The sequence below is a fragment of the Pseudonaja textilis genome, chromosome 1, assembly GCF_049901715.1.
Source record: "Pseudonaja textilis isolate UNSWEBS1 chromosome 1, rPseTex1.2, whole genome shotgun sequence".
Lineage (NCBI taxonomy): Eukaryota > Metazoa > Chordata > Lepidosauria > Squamata > Elapidae > Pseudonaja > Pseudonaja textilis.
The window spans coordinates 158,218,120-158,240,668 of NC_141990.1; the positions used below are offsets into that span (position 1 = coordinate 158,218,120).

The 22,549-nt window shown below is 39.6% G+C and overlaps 1 protein-coding gene across 1 annotated transcript; it reads right to left on the reverse strand.

The window, feature by feature from the left end:
* Positions 1 to 7,754: 7,754 nt before the first annotated feature.
* On the reverse strand, positions 7,755 to 20,842 carry SPATS1 (spermatogenesis associated serine rich 1). The gene is made up of 7 exons (XM_026707624.2): positions 20,755 to 20,842; positions 20,275 to 20,392; positions 20,063 to 20,196; positions 17,119 to 17,280; positions 16,356 to 16,482; positions 13,489 to 13,551; positions 7,755 to 8,125 (listed from the first exon to the last, which is right to left on the reverse strand). Exons 1-7 carry the CDS (start codon positions 20,840 to 20,842, stop codon positions 7,981 to 7,983), a joined length of 837 nt encoding a protein of 278 aa, XP_026563409.2. The 3' UTR covers positions 7,755 to 7,980.
* Between the last annotated feature and the right edge of the window lie 1,707 nt (positions 20,843 to 22,549).

A 22,549-nucleotide genomic window follows, 5' to 3' on the forward strand; every position in this document is an offset into this window, starting at 1 on the left:
ATGACCCTTTGATATTATATGACCTCAAAAAGGGTACTTTACAGCCTATAAAGCATTTCTGGCTGTTGTAAAATGTCAGTTCCACACTCTGTGGTTACATGACCATATTTTGGGCAGTCAGCAACTGGCTCATATTTATCACCAGTTGCTGCATCCCATAATCACATAACTGGTGATTTGGACATTTTTTTCTGTCAAAAACTACCCATTTGGTGGGGATGGATACACTTAATGACTATATGATTTGCGTAACAACCATGTAATTTGGACTCATGACTACCTGATTTGCTTAATGACCACTGTAAAAGTGATAGAAATGTAGGTCCAATCACATGGACGCCTTGACTTATGACTGCAGCTACTGATGATTGAACTTCCAGTCCCAATTGTCCGTGGGTGCTCCAACATTGGAGGTTTTTAAGAAGAGATTGGGCAATCATCTGTCTGAAATGTTGTAAGGTTTCTTGCTTGAGCAGGGGGTTGGACTAGAAGACCTCCAAGATCCCTTCCAACTCTCTTATTCAGTTATGTGTAGATAGAACTATAATTTGGAACCATCTACAGACTCTGATTACTGACTTAACTTTGTTTTATCCTGGAATGAATCCTCTTTTGAAGGATCTGAAAAGAAGCAAAAGGAACCGTGGTAATATGTCATCCTAAGATAATTAAAGGAAGAAGTTGCCTGCATATTTTTATTAATTAAATTTATGTAAATTCCACAGGAACTGAAGCATGTATTTGCATATCCAATTAAGAGTTTTAGCCCAACCAGTAAATATACTCAAGGATGAATTTTTAGATCCCTAGATAAGAAAAAAACATGCTTAAAAGAACTTCCTCAGCTGCCCAGGCTCCCAAAGTTCATAACTAAAGATGAGTCACTGAAGTAATATCAAAAGTCTTTTTTGCCTGAAGGTTCTGTTCTTATATTAGAGAAACCACTACAGCAATTAAAGTTCCCACCATTCCTACACTGTATCTGTAGTCTTCTTTGCTTGAGGTCATCCCATTTGATTTTAGGTTAAGCTAATGTATTAATGTAAGTTGAATACTTAGAAGAATATTCTTTTTTTTTAATCCAGATGTTCAATGTCTTTATGTTAAACATTTTTTTAATCTTCGTCAGATCTTCTAGGCTAGGGAAACTTCCAGTCAATTATTGTGATATCAGCTTCATCCAGGTGTTTATAGGAAAAGAGGCATGATGAAGCTATGACCGTATTATGATGCAACCCTAACCCTCTTGTGCATGCACTAAAGTTGAACAACATACAAAAGGGGTGGGGTTTGTATCATGACGGCACATGTGCCATCTTGCCTTTTTTAACCAACCACCACCACTGAATATACTACTTTCATCTTTCACCAGTTTATCTTTTCGCTACTTTATTGCTTAATCGTTAAGGAGAAAATCCCAATGGGTTCTAGTACAAAGGGGTAAGAATCATTGCACTGCAGGTATGGATTTTCTCAAATTTTGACAATTGCCCTCTTTCAGCTACCTACCCCATTCAAAGACACCCAAGGCATTGTTCTTATTCCAAACATTTGCTTCCCTGGGCCAGGTTTACACAAAGGTGGAAAGAAGACAGACTTCAAATAAATGGCGTTCTTGGCATTATAGTAAACTTCTAGAAATCCAGTTTTGTTTCTTAGAAGGTATAGGAAATAAATATGAAAGACAAAAGTCAATATTTTTTTTCATGGAATCAACTAATATAAGACCTGTTGTACCGTACTTTTATTAAGAACTCCCAATATCACACCAAGGGGGCCCTTATACTTCTCCACCCTCAGTTTCTCCTTGCTCAGGTCCTTTCTACTCTATACTGTTTACACACTTACTGTCTCACTATTGCCCAGTCCTATATATAGTGGGCTTGCTAAGGAATGACAATGGACAGAAGAGGTAGCATTGGTAGCCATTCAGCCCCTCACTGGTCGTATTATGAGGAATTGGGCAGGGGAAACCAAAGGGGGGTCTCCTATCTAGAGAATCTAGGAGAAATTGGGGAGAAGAACATAGGCCAGAAAATCACAAAGAAGAGTAGTATGAGCACACAAGCAGGAAGTACTCCATATACCTGGGGGTGGGGGTGGGGGGTTAGAGAGAAGAAAAGTTCATGGCAAAAAAGTAAACAAATGTGAGTTATATACCTCCATAATCAGCTAAGAAAGCAACGCTATTTTAATTCTGCCAGTTAATAGAATTTTACTTATTTATTTATTCCCTAAATTTCTAAGCTAATTATAACAGAAGGTATAAACAAATCCAGTAAAAACTACCCATTAATGTAAAAAGAGAGCAAAATTGCTGAAGCTATGCAGTGCACTGTGCTAGTGCCACAGCTGTTTGCCTTCATAGATGTTATAGGATGCAGCAAATTTTTGACCATCGGGAAATGAAATGATGACTTGAAGCCACTGAAAGAGGTTGAGAGAATGAGAGATTGATAGAAACATTCAGTAGTGTAATGATGACAACTTCTTTGAACTAGGAAGATTCCAGGTCAAGCAGGATTGCACCTGGGATGAGGTAAACATCTGTTCAGTGTTGTTATTAATTTCAAAAGAGATTCAGCAACTATTTAAACTACTTTTATGACAGCTGATGAGGCCCAAGGGGTTCGCTTATGATTCTAGTTCCTCTATTTATTTGAGCAATATTATCATAAGGATGTCATTTTTCCCCCTGAAAATTCCTCACTAGAGTCTAAGAAAGCGGATTCATTTATTTGTTTTATAAAACATCCTGAATTTTCCTTTATAAATTGCTGCAAAGTCATAATATGTGGTTTTTCTAATCTCTCTTACAGAAACTGTGTTGTATCTTTTTCCTTTGTCAATGTTTTTAATTAATAGTGTTAAAAACAGCAAATTTATTATTTCTATAATATTATGCCAGGGGAATAACTTGCAACAGGAAAACCTTCACTACAGGCTGGACTCATCACTGGCCAAAGATCTGCTGCCCAAGTAACAACACAAGAGGAGAGGACTTTGCTGTTCTCAACTGTCCTTGACAGAGGTACCACCCTAGGAAGTGCTCTGCCCCAGGGATGGGATTCTACCAGTTTGCACCTATTCGGTAGAACTGGTTGTTAACATTCTAAGTAGTTCAGAGAACCAGTTGTTAGAAGAAATTACTGGCCTAATCCTGTAAGGAAGGCAGGAAGGAAACATTCTGGTCTTGCTTACAGAAGCTGCCTCTCTGTTAACCCTTATTACATTCTTGACAGGACTAGACTTCCTGTCTCAGGAAATTCTCTGGAGTTTTTTATCCCTCCTTTGCTGGTACTTTGCTTGTGTGGAGTGACCATTCAAAGTTAAAAAGTGACTTATGACCATTTTTCACACTTACGACTGTTGCAGCATCTCCACAGTCATGAGAGGATAGGCAAGGAGGTGCATGCCTCGATATGGGTAATATTGAGTTGGCCACGCCCAGCCAATAACATGACCACCAAACCACGCCCACCAACAGCCATGCCCATAGAACTGGTTGTTAAAAAAATATTGAATCCCACCCCTGCTCTGCTCCTACAGCTGAAGGCCTGCCTATGTACTGCATTGGGCAAGTTATAAATGTTGTGTGCAAACTGTTCTTACATGCGGCATTCAGGTTCGCCTGGACCCATGGTCAACCTTACACCAGCAATTTGTGGTATCTCTAGCCAGTCCTCAACTTTGGAGAGTCATTTTAGAACATCTTAAGAAGGAGCTCCCAATAGCAAACAGTCAATTAGGCCATTATATCCAGTGTCTACAATACAGATCTTGGAAATCCTTGACTAATTCATGTGGGGGCAAGGTAGGCTTTGCTTCTATTATGAGCTGTGGTGGTGCAGTGATTAGAATACAGTTATCATGCCCCTGTTGGAGACTGACTCCAAGGGAGAGGAGGAACAGCCGACAGGGAGTGGAAGTGTGGCTCCGGAGGTTGTGGGGGAGGCTGGGGAAGGGCAGAGGCTGGCTGGGCAGTCAGAGGAAGATCCAGGCCCATCCCCTCTTCATCCTAGGGCATGCAGGGAGGAACAGAGAAGGGAACAACATGGCTTATGGGAGAGGAAGTGGCCATGATCCCTCTCGCTGGCTGCAGCTGGTGGGAATAGTATATAGGAGGGATGTTTAAAACACAGGGTTGCTTTTTTATCTTCTTGAAGTTTGTAATTAATTATCCTGGTCTGTCATGAAAATTCCTTCAGTGTGGTTTGTTTGTTTGTTTTTATTTCTCCATTATCTGTTCTTTGAGTTCGGACTGTAATTCTTTCTTTTGGAGACTTTTTTGGAAACAATCTCCAACTATGAACAATTGAACAGTTGGAGGCATTAAGGGAAATATATTTACGTTTGGGAATTTATTGTGTGTGTGCTGCTTCCTGGGTCATCGCAGCAGTATTGCAGGCAAACTCTGTCCACAGTCAGGAGTTCAATCCTGATGTGGCTCAAAGTTGACTCAGCCTTCTATCCTCTGAAGGTTGGGAAAATGAGGACCCAGATTGTTAGGGATAATATGCTGACATTTGTAAACTGCTCAGAGAGTGCTATAAAGCACTATGGAACGGCATATGAGTATAAGTGCTATTACTTCTGCTATTACTATTAAATGTAAATTTTCCCACTAAAGTATTCACATATAATTTGTGATTCCCATAGAGACCTATTGTTTAAGGCTCATGATCCATTTGTCATTAACTGAACATTTTTATCTTTCAAGAAAGACAAAAAAAAAGGTCAAGCCAATGAAACAAAATAAATCATGTAACCATTTGGCACTTTGAAACTGTCATTCTTTTCAGGCATACTCACCTATATATAGTAATAGAGATGGGGCAGGAATACATTGAGTTCATTATAAACTCAGTGGGAGCCTCACTTGGACCTTTCCAATGAATAATTTATTACAAAAAACACCTATTAAAATGTTATTCCTGGGGCTTCTGACATTTCCTGCGTCAACTTTCAGTTTCCAACAATCCTTGCAGTCCATGAAGAGTTTTGCCCATTTTCTGCTCCAAAGAACACTGAGAGTAAAAAAGCTTCAACTGCATTTTTTTTTTACTGCAGTTCGTTCCTTTGATCGAGTGCTGGTTTTTGTCCTATCTCCAGTGCACACATGGAAGCAGCAAGCGGCAATCCAGAAATTCAGCCCCAAGAAAGGTTTCCCCCCACCTCTCTCAGTGTGAATTCAAACCAAAACAAGGGGTAAAAGGTGACATGGGTATATGAGCACAAAGGCATACCGATTTTCTCATACACCACTGGGGCCCTTCAGAAGCACATTGAGAAAATCATGTTTCTCAGTTGTAACTTTAATCAGGGGCGGGCGGGGGGGGAATCCCACAGGCAAAACTTGCAGCAAAGTAAAGAAACATAGCAGATTGCTTCATCAGCGTGGATATGTGGAAAGACTATGAAACTGGAATAGAATAGTATTTCTTGGAATTACAGTAGAACTGGGGAATTAGAGGCACATCCTTACAGGCCTCTGTAAAAACTTGGAAGCTATTGTTCAATAATGTTGCTGCACAAACATTATTAGTTTTGAATGTCAACTGTAGGACTTTTCAACAATATGTAATCAAAAATGTTTTTCACTCACTGTTTTAAGAAATATTTTATCAAACCGAAAAAGAAAAGATGGCTTGAGAAGCTGCCAGATGTCTTCAATTCCAAGAGTTGGCAGGCTTATGAAACCCAGACCTGGGATCTCCTGGGATGCTGGTGACTTGAATAATCTAGCACTGGTGTTTTGAAGCAACATACTATCTTGCCTTCAGAATAATCAAGGATATGAATTATCAAGTAGTTTGGGAAAAGGAGTGGGGAGACTTGTCAAATGATTCATATTTGCCAGATGGCAAAACTCCTTATAACGAGAACTGGGGGGTTGGATGAAAATGCTCAAACAAATTGGTCAATTCAATTAATCTCAACTAAACTGCAAGTAAGCTAGCATTACACTCAGTGGTGGGATTCAAAAAATTTTACTACTGGTTCTGTGGGCGTAGCTTGGTGGACTTGGCTTGGTGGGCCTGGCAGGGGAAAGATACTGCAAAATCCTCATTCCCTCCCCACCCCACTAACCTGCTTTCCAGTTCTCCTGTGAAGGGCAACAAAAGAAGACCCAGCTGATCAGCTGGGACTTAGGAGGCAGAGAATAGATGGGGGCGGGGCCAGAGGTGGTATTTGCCAGTTCTCCGAACTACTCAAGATTTCCACTACCGATTCTCCAGAACTGATCAAAACCTGCTGAATACCACCTCTGATTACACTTCCAAACGTACCATCTGAACTTGGTGTTGCAGTAGCCAAAACCATTTCAATACTTTGACTACACTCCACATTCATTTTGTTCTTTATGTTTTCTGGGAAGATGTGAAGAATCCACATATTCTCTCACTGTTGCTTAAAAATGCCTCACTAACTTTCTTTAAGGATATGCCTTCTTCTCCAACCAGCTGAGGCCAGCTAATTTCATGCTGAACTAATCAAATCTTTAAGTAGTGTTTACCATCTCCTCCAGATGCAAGCCCACAATATGTAGGAATTAGGATCCTTCAGTGGCAACCGTAGTCATGATGTGGCAGGGTTGGGATCGGTTCAGTTGAGATTGGCTATTTTTTAGCTTCTATGGCCATCTAAAATCACTAGAGTTACTTTTGACTTGGTTACCAGGATTGATCAGCTATTGGTCACCTTTCCATGCAATGTCTAATCAGTGTTTATGCTGGTTTCTATAAGTCTAGTAGTCTTGTGCAAAACTGATAAACATGGGAAATAAATGCCATGAGTGAGACAATTTGCACTCATTATGAATCTACCCAACAACACTTGATAATAGATACCCCTGCTTAGGGAGCAAGAGAGAAAGTGACAGCAAGTATGTAGGGGGAGGGAAGAAGACCGCAAGACCAAACAGGGGGACTTTTGAAGTTTTCTAAGCAATCTGAACTTGGCAAGGGACCAAGTTCAGGGCTAGGTCATTTATTTATAAAAAGGAAAAAAAATACTAATTTAGATTTATTTTTCTGAATTTGAAGCTTTAGGGGGTGTTGAGAGGAGGAATGCCAAATGCCATATGCAGAGGAATGAAGAGCATGGAGAGCAACTCTTTGTCAGTGCTTAATCCTTTCTACTTCTGGTCTTCATCCAAAACAAGCTACCATTTCTTTCCTGTCTTTCCAGGCCTTCTGCTTAGGGGAAAAAAAAGTTCTCTTCCCATTAAGCTCAACACTTGGTGCCTACCCTAATATGTTTTTGCACTTTTCTTCCTCCCTTTCTTTAATTGTTCCTTAATGCTTTTTGTTCCAGTCCATTGATTCACAGCAAGGTCTGTCTGTAATTTTGTCTTGAAATCAAGTTCCGTTTACTAGTGCAGTGGGTTGCTACTCTAACCTTATCAGAGTGCCTGGTTATAAAGAATAGACATAAATAATACTATCAGCAGGTTTTAAGCACAGTTCTTCCAAGTTCTCTCTTCTTTTATTATTAACCTATGTGTAACGAGAGGTTATAATAAACTTCATTGCTTTGTCTTATTGCTTTCTTTGTGATGTATGGGTACCTTCCTTAGCATGACCAAGTCTACAAGCAAAACTACAGAGAATCCTGATAACTCCTTGATCTCTAGGGCTTCCTGAACAGGCACAGTGAAGAAATTACAGTGTAAGAACCTTGAGAAAATGTATTTAACTTCTCCTTCTTTCATAAAATCATAATTGAAATAAATGAACTAAATACATTTTATTAAACTTCCTATTCATTAATTTATTCATTCATCCACAGAAACTAGTGCACAGAAACTATATAAAACAACTACATAGTGCACAGAAACAACTAACTTTCTGCAATTATTCAAAATGTGGTCATTTCTATTGGGCAAGAATTTCTAGGAGATGTATTTACAGATGTGTCCTACAACTTACAAGATGCAAAATCAGAGCTTTTGGACCAAGCTTGCCTTCCATTCTTCAATTATGACAAAGTTAGTTTTCTGGATTGTCCACTTTCAAGTAAAGATTGCATCAAACTTGGGCTAGGTTTCCAGGTTTCCAGGTTCTTCACTTCCATCTTTTCTCTCTCTAATTCTAGCTCTTTCTCTTTTACACGGAAAGGCACACTGTTGAGAGCAAGATGAGAAAAACACAGAATAATTGCAGCCCAATAACCACAATCTTACTAGGTAGATTCAGCACTGAGGCAAACAGGATGTCTCTACATCAGCTTCAGTTAAATACATCAGTTAAATATATTTGTTCAGGGAAAACATAAATAAATGGCAAATAATTGGGGGAAAAACATTAGCAATTAGGTGCATTCACCATACTTTTAAAAGAATGCACAAACAATGTGCCCATAAAGAGAGACATGTGCCCATTACAGTACACAGACCTTTGCATCAGCCTATGAAGCCAGAGTGTCAAAAAAAAAAAAGCCTGTGAACTAGTTTAATTTAAAATGCTGTATTTATGTGGATGGTTGCTTTTTATCCTTGTTGTTTCTAACCCACCTGCCAATTGTCTAACTTATTCTGTTGCTTTTTTCCATTAAAAAAACCACGCTGTTAGGTTCCCAGATTCACTTATTTGAGATGAGCAGCCATATGGATGGAACATTTTTTAAAAAAATAAATCAATTTCCCAATCAGTTCAGTTAAACTGCCAAAACCACATCTCAGCTTGACATTATATTGGCTCAAAGGAGGCTTTCCAATAGATGCAGCTAATTCCAAGGTGGGCAGCCTACCATCGTTGTCTAACTTTTCGCAAGCTGCAACACCCCCGTCCCTGAGTTGACAAGTAGGGAGGCTGCGGCTGCAGGTAACTTCCAATCCACTGAGGGGAAGGAACACGTCTTGAGGAAAATCGCTTTTGCATTAAGGTACAGTAGAAGGGCAAGCAGGTGGGAGAAGGCAAGGCAAGTGATAAACCAGTTTCAGCACTGTTCAGCTGATCAGCAATGAACCGAAGAGAAACGGATTTACTTTTTCTGCATCCCTTTCTGTTATTTTCCCCTTCCGCTCAGGTGTTCCTTGCTATCATATATTTTTCTGATTCAGATCATGGACTCAACAGAAAAGCCTGCTGGCATAACTTATGCTGCCAGTTCCCCAACTCCAACATCACCATCATCAGGCATAAATCATTTGCTAGCAGAACAATCACCTATTACTCTCCTTAATGGGCAGAGGGGGGGAAGTTTATAGTTGGAGTCAGAGAATGGCAACTGACTGGCACTAAGGGTGACTGTAGGTGGGAGGGGGATGATCCTATTCAACATAACTCCTCTTCCGTGCCTGTTATCTATCCAGCTATTTCTGAAAGTGCTGCAAACTTGAGTTTGCCAGAAACAGGTTATTGGACTCTTGGTAGCAGCCAAGGGCTGAGGAGGTGAAGGAGAAGAGATGATGATGATGATGATGATGATGATGATGATGATGATGATAATGTCACCTGTAGCAAAGAACTGGTGAGATCATAAGCCTGAAAAAGTGGTCAAAAATGAGCATGCAAAACTACTGTGGGATTTCCGAATACAGACTGATAAAGTTTTGGAACACAATACCCCGGATATCACGATTGTGGAGAAGAAAATAGTGTGGATCGTCAATATTGCCATACCTGGTGACAGCAGAATCGACAAGAAACAACTTGAAAAAATCACCAGATATCAGGACTTGAGAATCGAACTGCAGAGACTCTGGCATAAACCAATGCAGGTGGTTCCAGTGGTACTTGGCACACTGGGTGCTGTGCCTAAAGACCTAGGCAAGCACTTAAAAACAATTGGCGCTGACAAGATCACCATTGGTCAGCTGCAGAAGGTCACCTTACTAGGATCTGCTCGCATAATCTGCTGATACATCACACAGTCCTAAATGCTTGGGAAGTGTTCGACTAGTGATTTCTGATACGAAACCCAGCATAGTTATCTCGTTTGCTGTGTCCATTGTTGTTTTTTGTGTCAATAATGATAATAATGATAAATGATAAATGATATTGGCAATAAGTCAGCTCCGGGCAAGCTTACTACAATACTGCAAAGGCACAGCAATGCTTGGAGTGAGTAACAACCAGTCCAATTCTGACCAAGTGACTGTCAGTAACCACGGAACACACACTGTAGCAATCTTCCAGAATTGCAAAATAGTGATTGCAGTGACTCATACTGACTCATAAAAATCACCATCAGCTAGGGTGCAAATCGAAAAATAGTACCTGGCCAAAGGGTATTTTCAGAGTATGGTCCAAAAAGATGGCCAGTTGGTGAAGTGCTGAAGGTGCTGGCTAGAAAACAAGAAACTTGAATTCCAGTCTCATTTCAGCCATGAAAGCCAGTCACTTTGGGCCAGTCACTCTCTCAGTACAACCCAACTTACAGAAATGACTTCAAGGGAGGAAGAGCTGCTACGAAGGCAACAATCAGTTAAGAAGGACTTGAGCCTGACTTGAGCCAACTAATTTGAGAAAACATCTTCCATAAGCCCCCACCTTAGCTCACACAAAGAAAAAGGGTGGGAGGGGGAACCACATTCAGATTTGCAATATTCTGTTCCTATAGCTTTACAATAAACCATAGTCCTAATCTACATGGCTTTGATTTCTTAGTCTGGTCTACTTTGTATAGAGCTATAGAAAATACTGTTTTGGAGAAGCCAAGTGTCCCATCCATCCACCAGTCAAAAATGGCTACAGAGGGCAGTGCCCCATGGCTAGAGAGGCAGGGCAGGGGCTAGGTTCACAACAGCCTGAAGGGCTAACGTGATCAGCAATCCAATTGTCAGCAAAATATGTCAAGTTAAGTAGAGAAACACTTTTAGTGGGAAAATGCTATTTATGTTTTTAGCTGTCCCACAGAGGTGCTGGAGATGCCCGGATGAAGGCAATATCAGTAGAAGAAGGCAGGAATTGTTACCTGGCATGTTGATGTGATTGGGGCAAACAAGAAAGACCTTTAAAATTATCACCCCTCCTAGATATAAGTCCCCCAAACTATTTTCCCAAACTAATTAGCAGTAGGAGGGGCTGCTGCTACTGTTAGGACCAAAAATCAACATAATTTAGAAGGCTGGGTTTTTATTTAGATATAGAGGGAGATAACCAACTCTGTTGCCCTCTAGTGGCATGATGGAAGAATAAGAATATAGTAAGGCTTAACTTGGAATAAATCATTTTTAAAAATTCTTACTGCCCAATTTAAATCTGATTAGGCTAGTTCTTTCCATCAATAATCCCTAAATGTACCTAAATACTTTACATTGCCTAGAAAAGTGCTTATGCCAGTTTTGATATTTTTGAAGAATGTGGCTTTACAAAAAATGGCATTATATTCTGTGTATCTGACCATAGTAATAAAATAAATTTTATTTTATTTTATTTTAGTTGTTTATTTTATTTACATATAAATACCTGTACATGCTTAGTAAAGAAACTTCAGAGAAACCTTAAAGTAAAGAAACCTCATTATATTAACTTTATGAGAAAATTACATGGGGAGGATCATACTTTCAGAGTACTAACATTAGTAATATTTGCCATTGTTCTGTGGATTTTTTTATCTTCTGATCCTGTCAAGGTTATAACTACAAACAGTACTCAGAAAACAATTCTGTAACATTTTACATACAGACTACAGTGTTGCTGAATTGAGTCCAATGGAATGTACTTCTGAGTAGACCTGTGTAGAGCTGTGAGATATAATACAGTTTTGCTAGGCAGAAATCAATTGTTGCTTTCAGTTTCATAGATTGAAGCACTTGTGGAAATAAATTAGATAATCTTAAAGGAATCCTGTTGGATCTGGACTGCTGAAATATGGATTACCACTGAACCGTAGCAAATAGTCAAAGGTTTTGTCTGTTTTGCTGCCAACTAGTGGTCATCTAAAAGATAGACAAAACCTTTGACCATTTGCTACCATCCATTTTAGAGCCGGAAACTACTAGCATGTATGTGCAAGGGAAACCTTTATCTTTACCTTTTAGTGGTCATCTGTATTTTTTAGCTTTGATGTTATACTACTATGGTATTATATTTTGTGTGTGTGTATGTGTGTGTGTGTGTGTGTGTGTGTCTAGGCCTGTGTGTACTGACAAATTGTGTGCATATGCAATTCAGGTTTAATCTCCAGTAACATTAATCTTTTTCAATAGAGTCAAAGTAATATTTTGTTTATAAATAAAATATGAAAATAAGAAATTGATTATTAATTATGTGCAAGCTTTTTTGCACAGAAGAACATTTTGTAATGTTGCTATTATTAGTAGCCAAGATTATAGCACTAGAGAGGGAAAAGTTAGAATTTTTGGTTCTCTTATAAACTAAATAAACTGAACTAAACTTACAAACTAAAACATGTATGGTTAATCTTACAGATGTGCCTTGTTGTAGGCTTAATACACATACAGCCAGCAGCATGATTTTCAGTGGGATGACCTTGGGCCCCTCATATGGTTCCTGTATGTCATGTGTTCCTTCACATGAAGATAAAAATCAGCCTTCGTGCTGGGATTAAGATGCTCTCTTGTCTCTTTTTATCATGGGCTGATGATGGTAACGATATAAGTGAAGTAGACTATACCATGAGCTGTGTGCAATTGGACAACCTCAACAATTGGGAATGGTAGCCTATGAAAATTCAGCTATAAACGCATAGATGTCAAGTGATTTCTATCAGTCTGAATAACACTCATCCTGTAAACCTCTCTATCTTACCATATGCAGATTTTACATAGAAGCACAAATGGTTATTATTATTTTTTTTGGGGGGAAAGAACAGTACTTAGGAGTTCGGTATGCCTACAAGTAGTCCCCATTTTGCAAAATTAATTGGGGCCAGAAACTCCATAATTAAGTGATTGTGCTTGTAAGTTGAAAAACCGGGTGACTGCTCTGCTCAGCGATGGCAGTTCTGGTTGCCATCATTAAATAAGAACTGCAGGGGTCCTTAAGGGAAGAGCTCATATGACCATGATTCCCAGCCAGCTTCCTCACTGACTTTCTTTGTGGGAAGTTGGCAAAGATGATCACAAATTGCAATCACGTTACCACAAGATACTGCAATAGCTATAAGTACACGGTTGGATTGTAACTACCACTGGTTTGGCGCTATGGTAAGTTAGAAACTGTGATTGAACGAATGGTCACTAAACAAGGGCCAACTATATTAAAAACAATGTGTATTCAGCCAGTTTTATATCTGGTAAATATTACAAGGTAATCCCACATTTGCCTTCTTCCTTTTGTACTTCTTTACTGTGAAAGAACTTCAAAGAAGGTACTCAAAGCAAGCTTAAAAATAGAAATGTTACTAAAGTTTTATAATGTATGTTGCTATATGTTAAATTTCAGTATATTGTAGAAAATGTACAAAATAATCTACTGTAACTAATAATACAGCAGATATCTTCTAGAAACAAGTAATACAAGTATAAACAATAAAAGTCTACAGAAGAAAATGTTGCTTAAGAGATGAGATACATACCTAGGAGTTACTGGCAAACTCTGGAGAGGGATAAAGGTATCTGACCTCTTTTTATAGCTAGAGCTATTAAAAAGAAACAAAAGATTTTGAGTAGAAAGATCTTTGAGTATTTAATTTAATTAAATTATGGTATATAATCAATACCTGCACTAGGAATGTTCACAATTTCCTAAGCAATCTACCATGGAACCCTGGCATTCAAAAATAAAATCCACATTTCATGCTAATTGAAGGAAAAGTAGGAGCTACTTTTTATATACATTGGCAGCAAGATGAAGTTTCCAGTTTGCTTCTAATGTTTGGGAAGCCTAGCATTTTCTATTTATAGTTATGCTTAAAGTTTTTGCTTTAGTTCCAGTGGAAAACCCATGCAGATGATTGCATAATATATGCAGCTGCATGATATTTCATATGTATATTCTTCCCAGTATATCACATTATGTGGAAGAGAGAATTGAGACACAGAAGAACCCAAATATTTCATTGTGTTGCAGAAATACCATTATGTAAAAATAATACTTCGATCTTTTGTCAAAGATCAGTCAAAGTGCTTGGGGAATATAACATGCAGACATTTGACTCATTAGAAATCTTACTAAAGCTCATCCAAAACTGTAAAATCTTTTCAACAATTTATAGCAATCTGAAGGTTAATCTGTATTCACATAGCAATAGCAATAGCATTTAGACTTATATTCACAGTGCTTTACAGCCGTCTCTAAGCAGTTTGCTGTCAGCACATGTTCCCAACAATCTGGTTCCTCATTTTACCGACCTCGGAAGGATGGAAGGCTGAGTCAACCATGAGCTTGGTGAGATTCGAACTGCCAAATTGCAGGCAGCCAGCAGTCAGCAGAAGTAGCCTGCAGTACTGCATTCTAACCACTGCACCACCGTAGCTCTTCATCACCTTTACCTATTATTGAAGAAAGAAAAAATCCTTGCAGATCTGATCTTTCATTCAGAATTAAGAAAAAATGTATCTTCCAAAAGTGATCATTTGACCTATTCAGCTTCTGCTATCACTGACCTTTACATATCTTTTGGAAGTATAAGTAGGGAACAATGCAGTGAGATACTCGAGATCCCCTCTTTGTCTATTACTCTGCCTCTGTCCTTTCTGTAAGAGATTACTAATCAGAGGTCAATTCCTTCTGATTTGGTCTCCAGGCACATTTGGACAGAATCCTTGCTCTTGGGTTTTCCTCCTGGGAGAAGGTTGTTAACTAAGTGCTAGGCTTTGCTTATCTCTATAAAGCACTTTGTATAAATAATCTTCTTATTGTTATAATTATAAAACCTGCTTGATAAATCCCTGCTCACATTCAATTCTGGCACTCTTGGGAATATTCACATGTACATAGAGAACCTCCAAAATGTCACAGATATGCTCCACATCAGTAGGAACACCCTTCGAGGATAGTAATGCCAGCTATTAATATATTTCACATAAAAGTAACAAAACTAGAAATAGTCACAACAAATATTTCACTGACACATACTTCAACATAGTGACTAAATTAGTAGACCAGTGAAATACTGTGGACATAATATACTTAGACTTCAGCAAAACATTTGACAAAGTCGACCACAAAGTAGACTACTTCTTAGTAAGCTAGTAAAAAGTGGGATAGATAGCATCACCATCAGATGGATTCATAACTGTCTGACAAACCATACTCAACAAGTAGTCCTTAATGAGTCTACGTCTACATGGAGGGAAGTAAGCAGTGGGGTACCACAAGGTTCTGTCTTAGGCCCAGTACTCTTCAATATCTTCAGATATGACTTAGGTGAGGGAATAGGAGGGGAACTTACCAAATTTGCGGATGCTACTAAGCTGATGGGAATAGCCAGTACCCTAGATGATAGACTCAAAATCCAGGTGGATCTTGACAGACTTGAACACTGGGCCCTAACTAACAGAATGAAATTCAATGTAGAGAAAAGTAAAGTCTTACCCTTTGGCAAGAAAAACCAAAAAAACACATATAGAGTGGGTGAAACCAGGCTTACTAGGGGTAACTGTGAGTGGGATATTAGAGTCTTAGTGGACAACCAGTTAAATATGAGTCAGAAATGTGTGGCGGCAGCCAAAAAAGCCAATGCAATTCTAAATTGCATTAACAGAGGGATACGATCGAGATCAAGTGAGGTACTAATACCACTTTATAAAGCCTTAGTAGGACCACACCTAGAATACTGCATCCAGTTTTGGTCACCATACTATAAAAAAGAGGTCGAGACTCTAGAAAAAGTGCAGAGAAGCACAACAAGGATGACTAGGGGACTGGAGACTAAAACATATGAAGAATGGTTATAGGAATTGGGCATGGCTAGTCTAGTGAAAAGAAGGACCAGGGGAGACATGATAGCAGTGTTCCAATATTTGAGGGGCTGCCACAGAAAGGAGGGGGTCAAGCTGTTTTCCAAGGCACCTAAAGACCAGACAAGGAATAATGTGTGGAAACTGATCAAGGAGAGATTCAACCTGGAAATGAGAAATTTTCTGACAGTGAGAACAATCAACCAATGGAACAGCTTGCCCTCAGAAGTTGTGGGAGCTTCATCACTGCAGACTTTTGAGAAGAGACTGGACTGCCATCTGTCAGAAATGGTGTAGGGTCTTCTTTTGGGGCAGGGGGGTTGGACTAGATGACAAACAGGGACCCTTCCAACTCTGTTAATCTGTTAACTCGCTGGGATTAATTGGAAGAATCCTATGTCACTTCCATTTTTATAGGCCTGCTTCTTTATCTGCCTCTTCCTCCTTGCAAAGACCTGCCCTCTGTTGTTTCCCTTCCTCCATAAGCAAAGGAAGTTAGTGACTTGGTTTTTTAAAAAGAAGCTATCAGACAAGAACTTGCCTCCCAAAATCAACTGGAGATACTGTTGATCCCTTTTTGTGGAAATCTGTACTTTGTTCAGGAGCAGCAAATGGATGGTCACCAAGTATCCTCATTGGGATGCCATTTCGGGAGGAAGTTTCATCTACTGGTATTAAAAACAAAAGTAGAAATTGAAGAAGGCAATTTGGCTGCAAGCATATTTTCTGACATTTGAACAATTTGGTTGTATTTATATTTAGCAAGCTGTTCTTTTACAAGTATATACCGTATGTATATATTATAACACATGAATTTAGTTGAAAATATATTTCTTCTTTTGGCTAAATAATAATGAAACATATGTCATCAATAATTTAGAATGAAGTTCATTAGCCTCATAGGTTTTTAATAACAGTTCGATGCTTGTTTGCAAAAACGAACTCAATCTTATTAGTCCAAAGGTTTGCATCAGTGGTTCTCAATAATCCATAACTTGTATCCTACCAATCACTTTTCACCACGGAAAACCTATATATCGATATTTGAAAACTTAAGGAGAAGCTTTCTGACATTGAGAACAATCAACCAATGGAACAGTTTGCCCTCAGAAGTTGTGGGAGTGTCATCACTTGAGACTTTCAAGAAGAGATTGGACTGCCATTTGTCAGAAATAGTGTAGGGTCTCCCACTTGGGTGGGGGGTTGGACTAGATGACCTACAAGGTCCCTTCCAACTCTGATTATTTGTTGTCTGTAATTCTAATGCTTGGAATTCTAAAAATAGAAGGTTTCTGAGGCTATACCATATTTCTTCCTCCCTATAGACTTTTCCAGTGTCCTCTCAGAAGATGTAGCTTTATTTCGGAGGTGGATACCATAAAACAAACATCTTTTCCCTATATGGTAAGTGTGATTGCCAGAGCTTGGGTAAAATGTCCATTCTTCAGCTAGGTTTTCATTTTTTCCTGAAAAAGAAGGTAATAAAAGCATGAGAAAGTCGGAGTCATAGAACTCCACCCAGTCTATTTTTACGCTATCAAGTAACATAGTAAAAAAAAAATTGAAACACTCTTTTTTTTAAACAATACAGAAATAGCGCACAGAGAAATCCCAAATTTTAATTATAGGATTTCCGTTCACCATTTTGTTTTCGGCATAATAAAGGGACGCATGAATATAAAGTGCTGAAGAGATCTATTATCCAAGCAAGGTGCTTTGAATGAGAAAGGGGAATGAACACAATCTCAGTCTGCAAATAATCTCAACTGCATCTTTTCTTGAATTTCATAGCTACCTGTCAGGTGATCCTGGGAAATAATGCGACTGGTTTTCAATAGCTGCAAGAGAGGCTACATTTGGGTCTCTACATACTTGAGAGCACTGCATAGCTCTAACATAGTGTGTCTTAAAGTATGGTCTTAGGGGTCTGTGAAACCAAAATTATTGGGCAAATATTGAAAATGCTTTCAAAAATTTAAAACAATGTTACTCACAGTGTTTTGTTTTGTTTTTAATTTAAATATAGTTTGTTTTCTATGAAAAATAGTTTATGTTAATATCTAATGGTTTGAGATTGTTATTTTTATATGATTCAATAAATGTTCTATGAATGAATTTTTAATGTGGCAAATATTGACGAATATAACCCATGCAAACAAAAGCCCTTGGGATCCTGCATAATTTTTAAAAGTGAGAAGCAAAATGTTTAAAGAATATTGCCCTAATGGCTGACGTGGGAGAAATGGACCACAACTAATTAGCTCATGCTTTGCCCAAAGAAACTTTCTGCTAGACTAGAGTGCCTTGAGAAGGTTGCCCCTTATGAAGCCCAATAAATATGTATCAACCCAAACAGAGGTGGTATTCAGCAGGTTCTGACCAGTTCTGGAGAACCAGTAGCAGGAATTGTGAGTAGTTAGGAGAACCAGCAAATACCACCTCTGACTGGCCCCGCCCCCATCTATTCTCTGCCTCCCAAGTCCCAGCTGATTGGCTGGGTCTTCTTTTGTTGCCCTGCACAGGCAAATTGGAAAGCAGGTTAGTGGGGTGGGGAGGGAATGGGGATTTTGTAGTATCCTTCCCCTGCCAGGCCCACCAAGCCATGCCCACCACACCACGCCCACCAAGCCGCACCCACAGAATGTTAGTAAAAAAAAATTAATCCCACCACTGGACCCAAATGATCTTGGCATTTGACAGAATATGGCAGTTGTTCAATGTTTTTTCAGCTGAGGAGCTATAATATTTTACATCCCTGGCTTTGAAGAGCTCAAGTGTTAGCTTGAATCTGAAACGCATGGCATTATGTTTCCTATTGTGATCCTCCTACTGACAGGGCAGTGACCATGAAGCTTTCTGCTACCAAGATTGGGAGGCCTATTGGAACCACCCTGTGTGCGGGCCTTCCTCTCTGCTGGCAGAGAAACACTTCTGTATTACTCTCTGACCCTTAGCCACCCTCCCATGGAGCATAAATCACTACCTTGGGGATTAATCAGACAGTTTTTGAGACAGAATGCTGTGGCTAGGCAAAATGTCACTTCCCTCTTACTCTGAGGGCACTGTTTTTGAAAACCATAAGCTGATATCAAAGAGCCTTCTGCCTCCCAGCCAGTTTCCAACTTGGCTCTCTTGCGAGCTCATAAAATCCCTCAAAAGGAAATCGGCTGAGGTTTAGTGTGGGAGGGCAGGGAGCTGAGAACACTCAAGGGCAAACGCACACACATAAATAAAATATTCTAATTGGAGAAGCACTGTTGTTTTTTAACCAACAGACCAGGGGTAGGATGCAAATATTTTTACTACTGGTTCTGTGGGCGTTGCTAAGTGGGAGTGGCTAGGCGGGAGTAGCCATGTGACTGGGTGGGTGTGGTTTCTTCTTCCGCTTCTTCTTTTGTGCAGCACCCCCTCTGAGCTCCATTTATTGGCCACCTGGGCCTCAGGGGAACTTCCTGGGAAGGGGGGATGTTTTTGCTCCCAGAATGCTTAGGAAAGCAAAAAATGGAGCGTGGGGAGGCTGTGCAGCAGCACTATCACCATCCCCACCCGCCCCTTTTTGCCTCCTGGGCCTCGGGGAAGCCTCCTGGGCAAAGCAGTAAGACAGCGAGGGAGATTCTGGCACAGCTGATAGTCGGAACAGCTGACTGCCAGGAGGAAAAAAGAAAAAAAGAAATATCAGTTCAGCTGAACTGGTAGCAGTTCTTTTACTACCGGTTTGGCCAAACAATAGCATTTTTTTACTACCGGTTCGCTCAAATCGGTAGAATCTTACCACTGCAACAGACCACTTCCATTTCAATTGTAATAGCCCTGCCCTGTTGGGTTTGCACTGGGAGAACTAAGCACCAAATAATAAATATAGCCTTTTTTATATACAAGAGGAGGTTATGAAAATCTTGACATGTAAATAGAAGTGACTGAAAGAAAAATAGGAATGATCTGTAAACCTGTAGATATTTATTTCTACAGTTATATATCCAAATAATTCAAATTTGGGCAGTTTCCTCCTGAATCCTTCCCTTCTGTAAATCTCTATAAATTTCTGCTAAGCATATTATTATCTCTATCCTATTTCTCAACAGAGTTATTCGGGCTACAAAATAACAAATTCACCATTTCCACTTGCAGCTGCTATTAGTATATATAACTGGGGGGGGGATCATACTCAAACATATGAATAATAAATAACAATAAGACAAAAATAATCACACACTATTTCTTTCAGAGTGTTTCTGCAATTTTACTTACTTGGTGAGGAATCCTGTTGTTCGAACGTATCTATTTGGCATGCTTCATCTACAAAATATTGTTCTTGTGGAGGACTACCAGAAAGGTCAGGAAAGGTTGATAAAGTAGAATTCGAGTTCAAAAGAGCGCCAGGCCTGATTTAAAAAAAATCAGTCTTATTAATTACAAAAACAAATTAACATCTAATAAATATTTGTCCACCTGGCACATACGCTGAAATATGAAGTTCTCTGGAGGCTTGTCTTGGTGTCTCTAGATATTCTTCATTTTTATTTTTCAAGGATGGCAATGTGGTGTCTACAGTGGATTTTAAGGACGATTTGCTTGGCTCTGAAAGGTAATCAATGAAACAAGTGATTAACTTTATTTAGATATGCTGAGGATTTCTGGAGATGTGGCCAATTAATTAGAACAGCAACAACTCTGTCATGGAATATGAATTACCCATTGTAGAATCTCTTTACCACTACAGATCAGGATTCTTTTAACCGGGTGTGATTTCCTCATTACCAAAACTGATTGTGGATTTTAAAGTTCACATTTTTAAAATGTAATTCTTCGTTGCATACTAGATTATTTATGATGGGAGATGTCAAGCCCAAGCACCAAGAACAATACATAGAGTTACTTCCAAGTTGTTATTTACTGTTGTTCACCTACAGACAGAAATCTTGCCAGACTAAAGCAATTACCTGGATATATTCCGTGAACTGCTAGGGAGGAGCTGTCTTCCTGCCTACCAAACTTTCCAAGTTCTGCTGCCTCTTTACTTTCTGGCATGTAGCCCTTCCCTCCTGAGACTCTATAATTCTCCACAGGAGCCGTCACCACCTATAATCTCTCAAGGACTCTGGATTTTATTAACTGTGGGGGTTTTCTGTGTTATCTTGTTAAAGATAGGCAACTCTGTTCTATTACTGTTCCTATAACTACAGGATAGTCTCGAAAAGTGATGTTGTGTCTCTCATGTTGTTTAGCTTCTATATGACGTGGGACACAGTTGTGGGATTCATTTTTTTTTTACTACCGGTTCTGTGGGTGTGGCTTGGTGGGCATGGCAGAGGAAGGATACTGTAAAATCTCCAGTCAGAGGTGGTATTTGCCAGTTCTCTGAACTACTCAAAATTTCTGCTACAGTTCTCCAGAACTGGTCAGAACCTGCTGAATACCACCTCTGATGGGACCCTCAGAACATGTGACTCTTGTTTCCTCACTATGCAGGCTGCAGCTGACATCCAATTCAATTTGCCTCCTTTCCATTGATTGATTTTGGAAAAGCAAGAGATTAGGGACAAGAATTGTTTGCAAGCAGGTGATGGTGAATAAAATGAAGAGTAGATGTTCAGTTATTGCTGGCTGGAGTGATTTATTTTCCAGGAGTAGGCCTATAGCCTATTTAAAATGGGATGGTAATCAGTTTAAAATAGGCACAAGAAGCATGAAGATATTTCTAGATTCAGCCTCTTTTTATTTGTTTGAGTGGTAATGGTGATTATGCTGAAGTCTGCTATGCTTATATAAAATCATTTCTGATATTTTCTCCAGCTCTTTCAGCAGAGGTCCCTAGGGCACAAGAAGGGCAAAAGGAGATAACTCCTTTTCTGACAGTCAATCAAAAGGTGGAAGCTGCTGCAGAACAAGAAGCTCATTTGCAAATGAGGTTGGTTTCAGGGAACTGCATCTTCATCTAAGACCACCGACAGTAATTCCTAATAGTAATGCCTTGGCAATAGAGCAGGGGTATCAAACTGGCAGCCCGTGGGCTGGATGCCTCACACACAAGTCATGCCCATCCCAGCTCCGCAAAGGGAAAAAAATGTCACAATTTGTCACATGACAGAAACGTGACAGCGTGAGTTTGACATCCGTGCAATAGAGGAACAGTCCAACTTCAGAGGTTATGGATTGTCTTAGAGGTTGGCGGAAGAAGCTGGAAAGCCACTTCTCATGAATGTTCTTCTCAATGTCCTTCATTGTTGGATGCTTTTGTTGTAAAGAGTCTTTGTAGCTTTGTTTATTTGTTTGTTTGTTTATATGACTGACCATCTCACAATAACATCCCTGAGTGTCTAACTAAAAACCCAGTACAAAAAGAAAGATCAACACATGTTAGGATAAAAGCCTATCAGAGCAGCTGAAGGCAAACACAATCCATAATAAAATAACAGCAACTCGCAGGCTCCAACTCACCGGTTGACCTCACTGTCACCTTTAAAGGAGCCATGGGTCCAGGGGATTCCCTACACTGTGCACCAGTTCTGTTTGAGGTGGCACCACAGTACTGGTATTCAAGTTTGTTTACTGCCGGTTGTGTGGGCATGGCTTGGTGGGCATGGTGTGGTGTAGCTTGCTGGATGTGGTGTGGCTTGGTGGGCATGGCTTTGTAGGTGTGGCAGGCGGAAGGAGACTGCAAAATCTCCATTTCCACCTCACTCCAGGGGAAGGATACTGTAAAATCCCCATTCCCTCCCCACCCCACTAACCTGC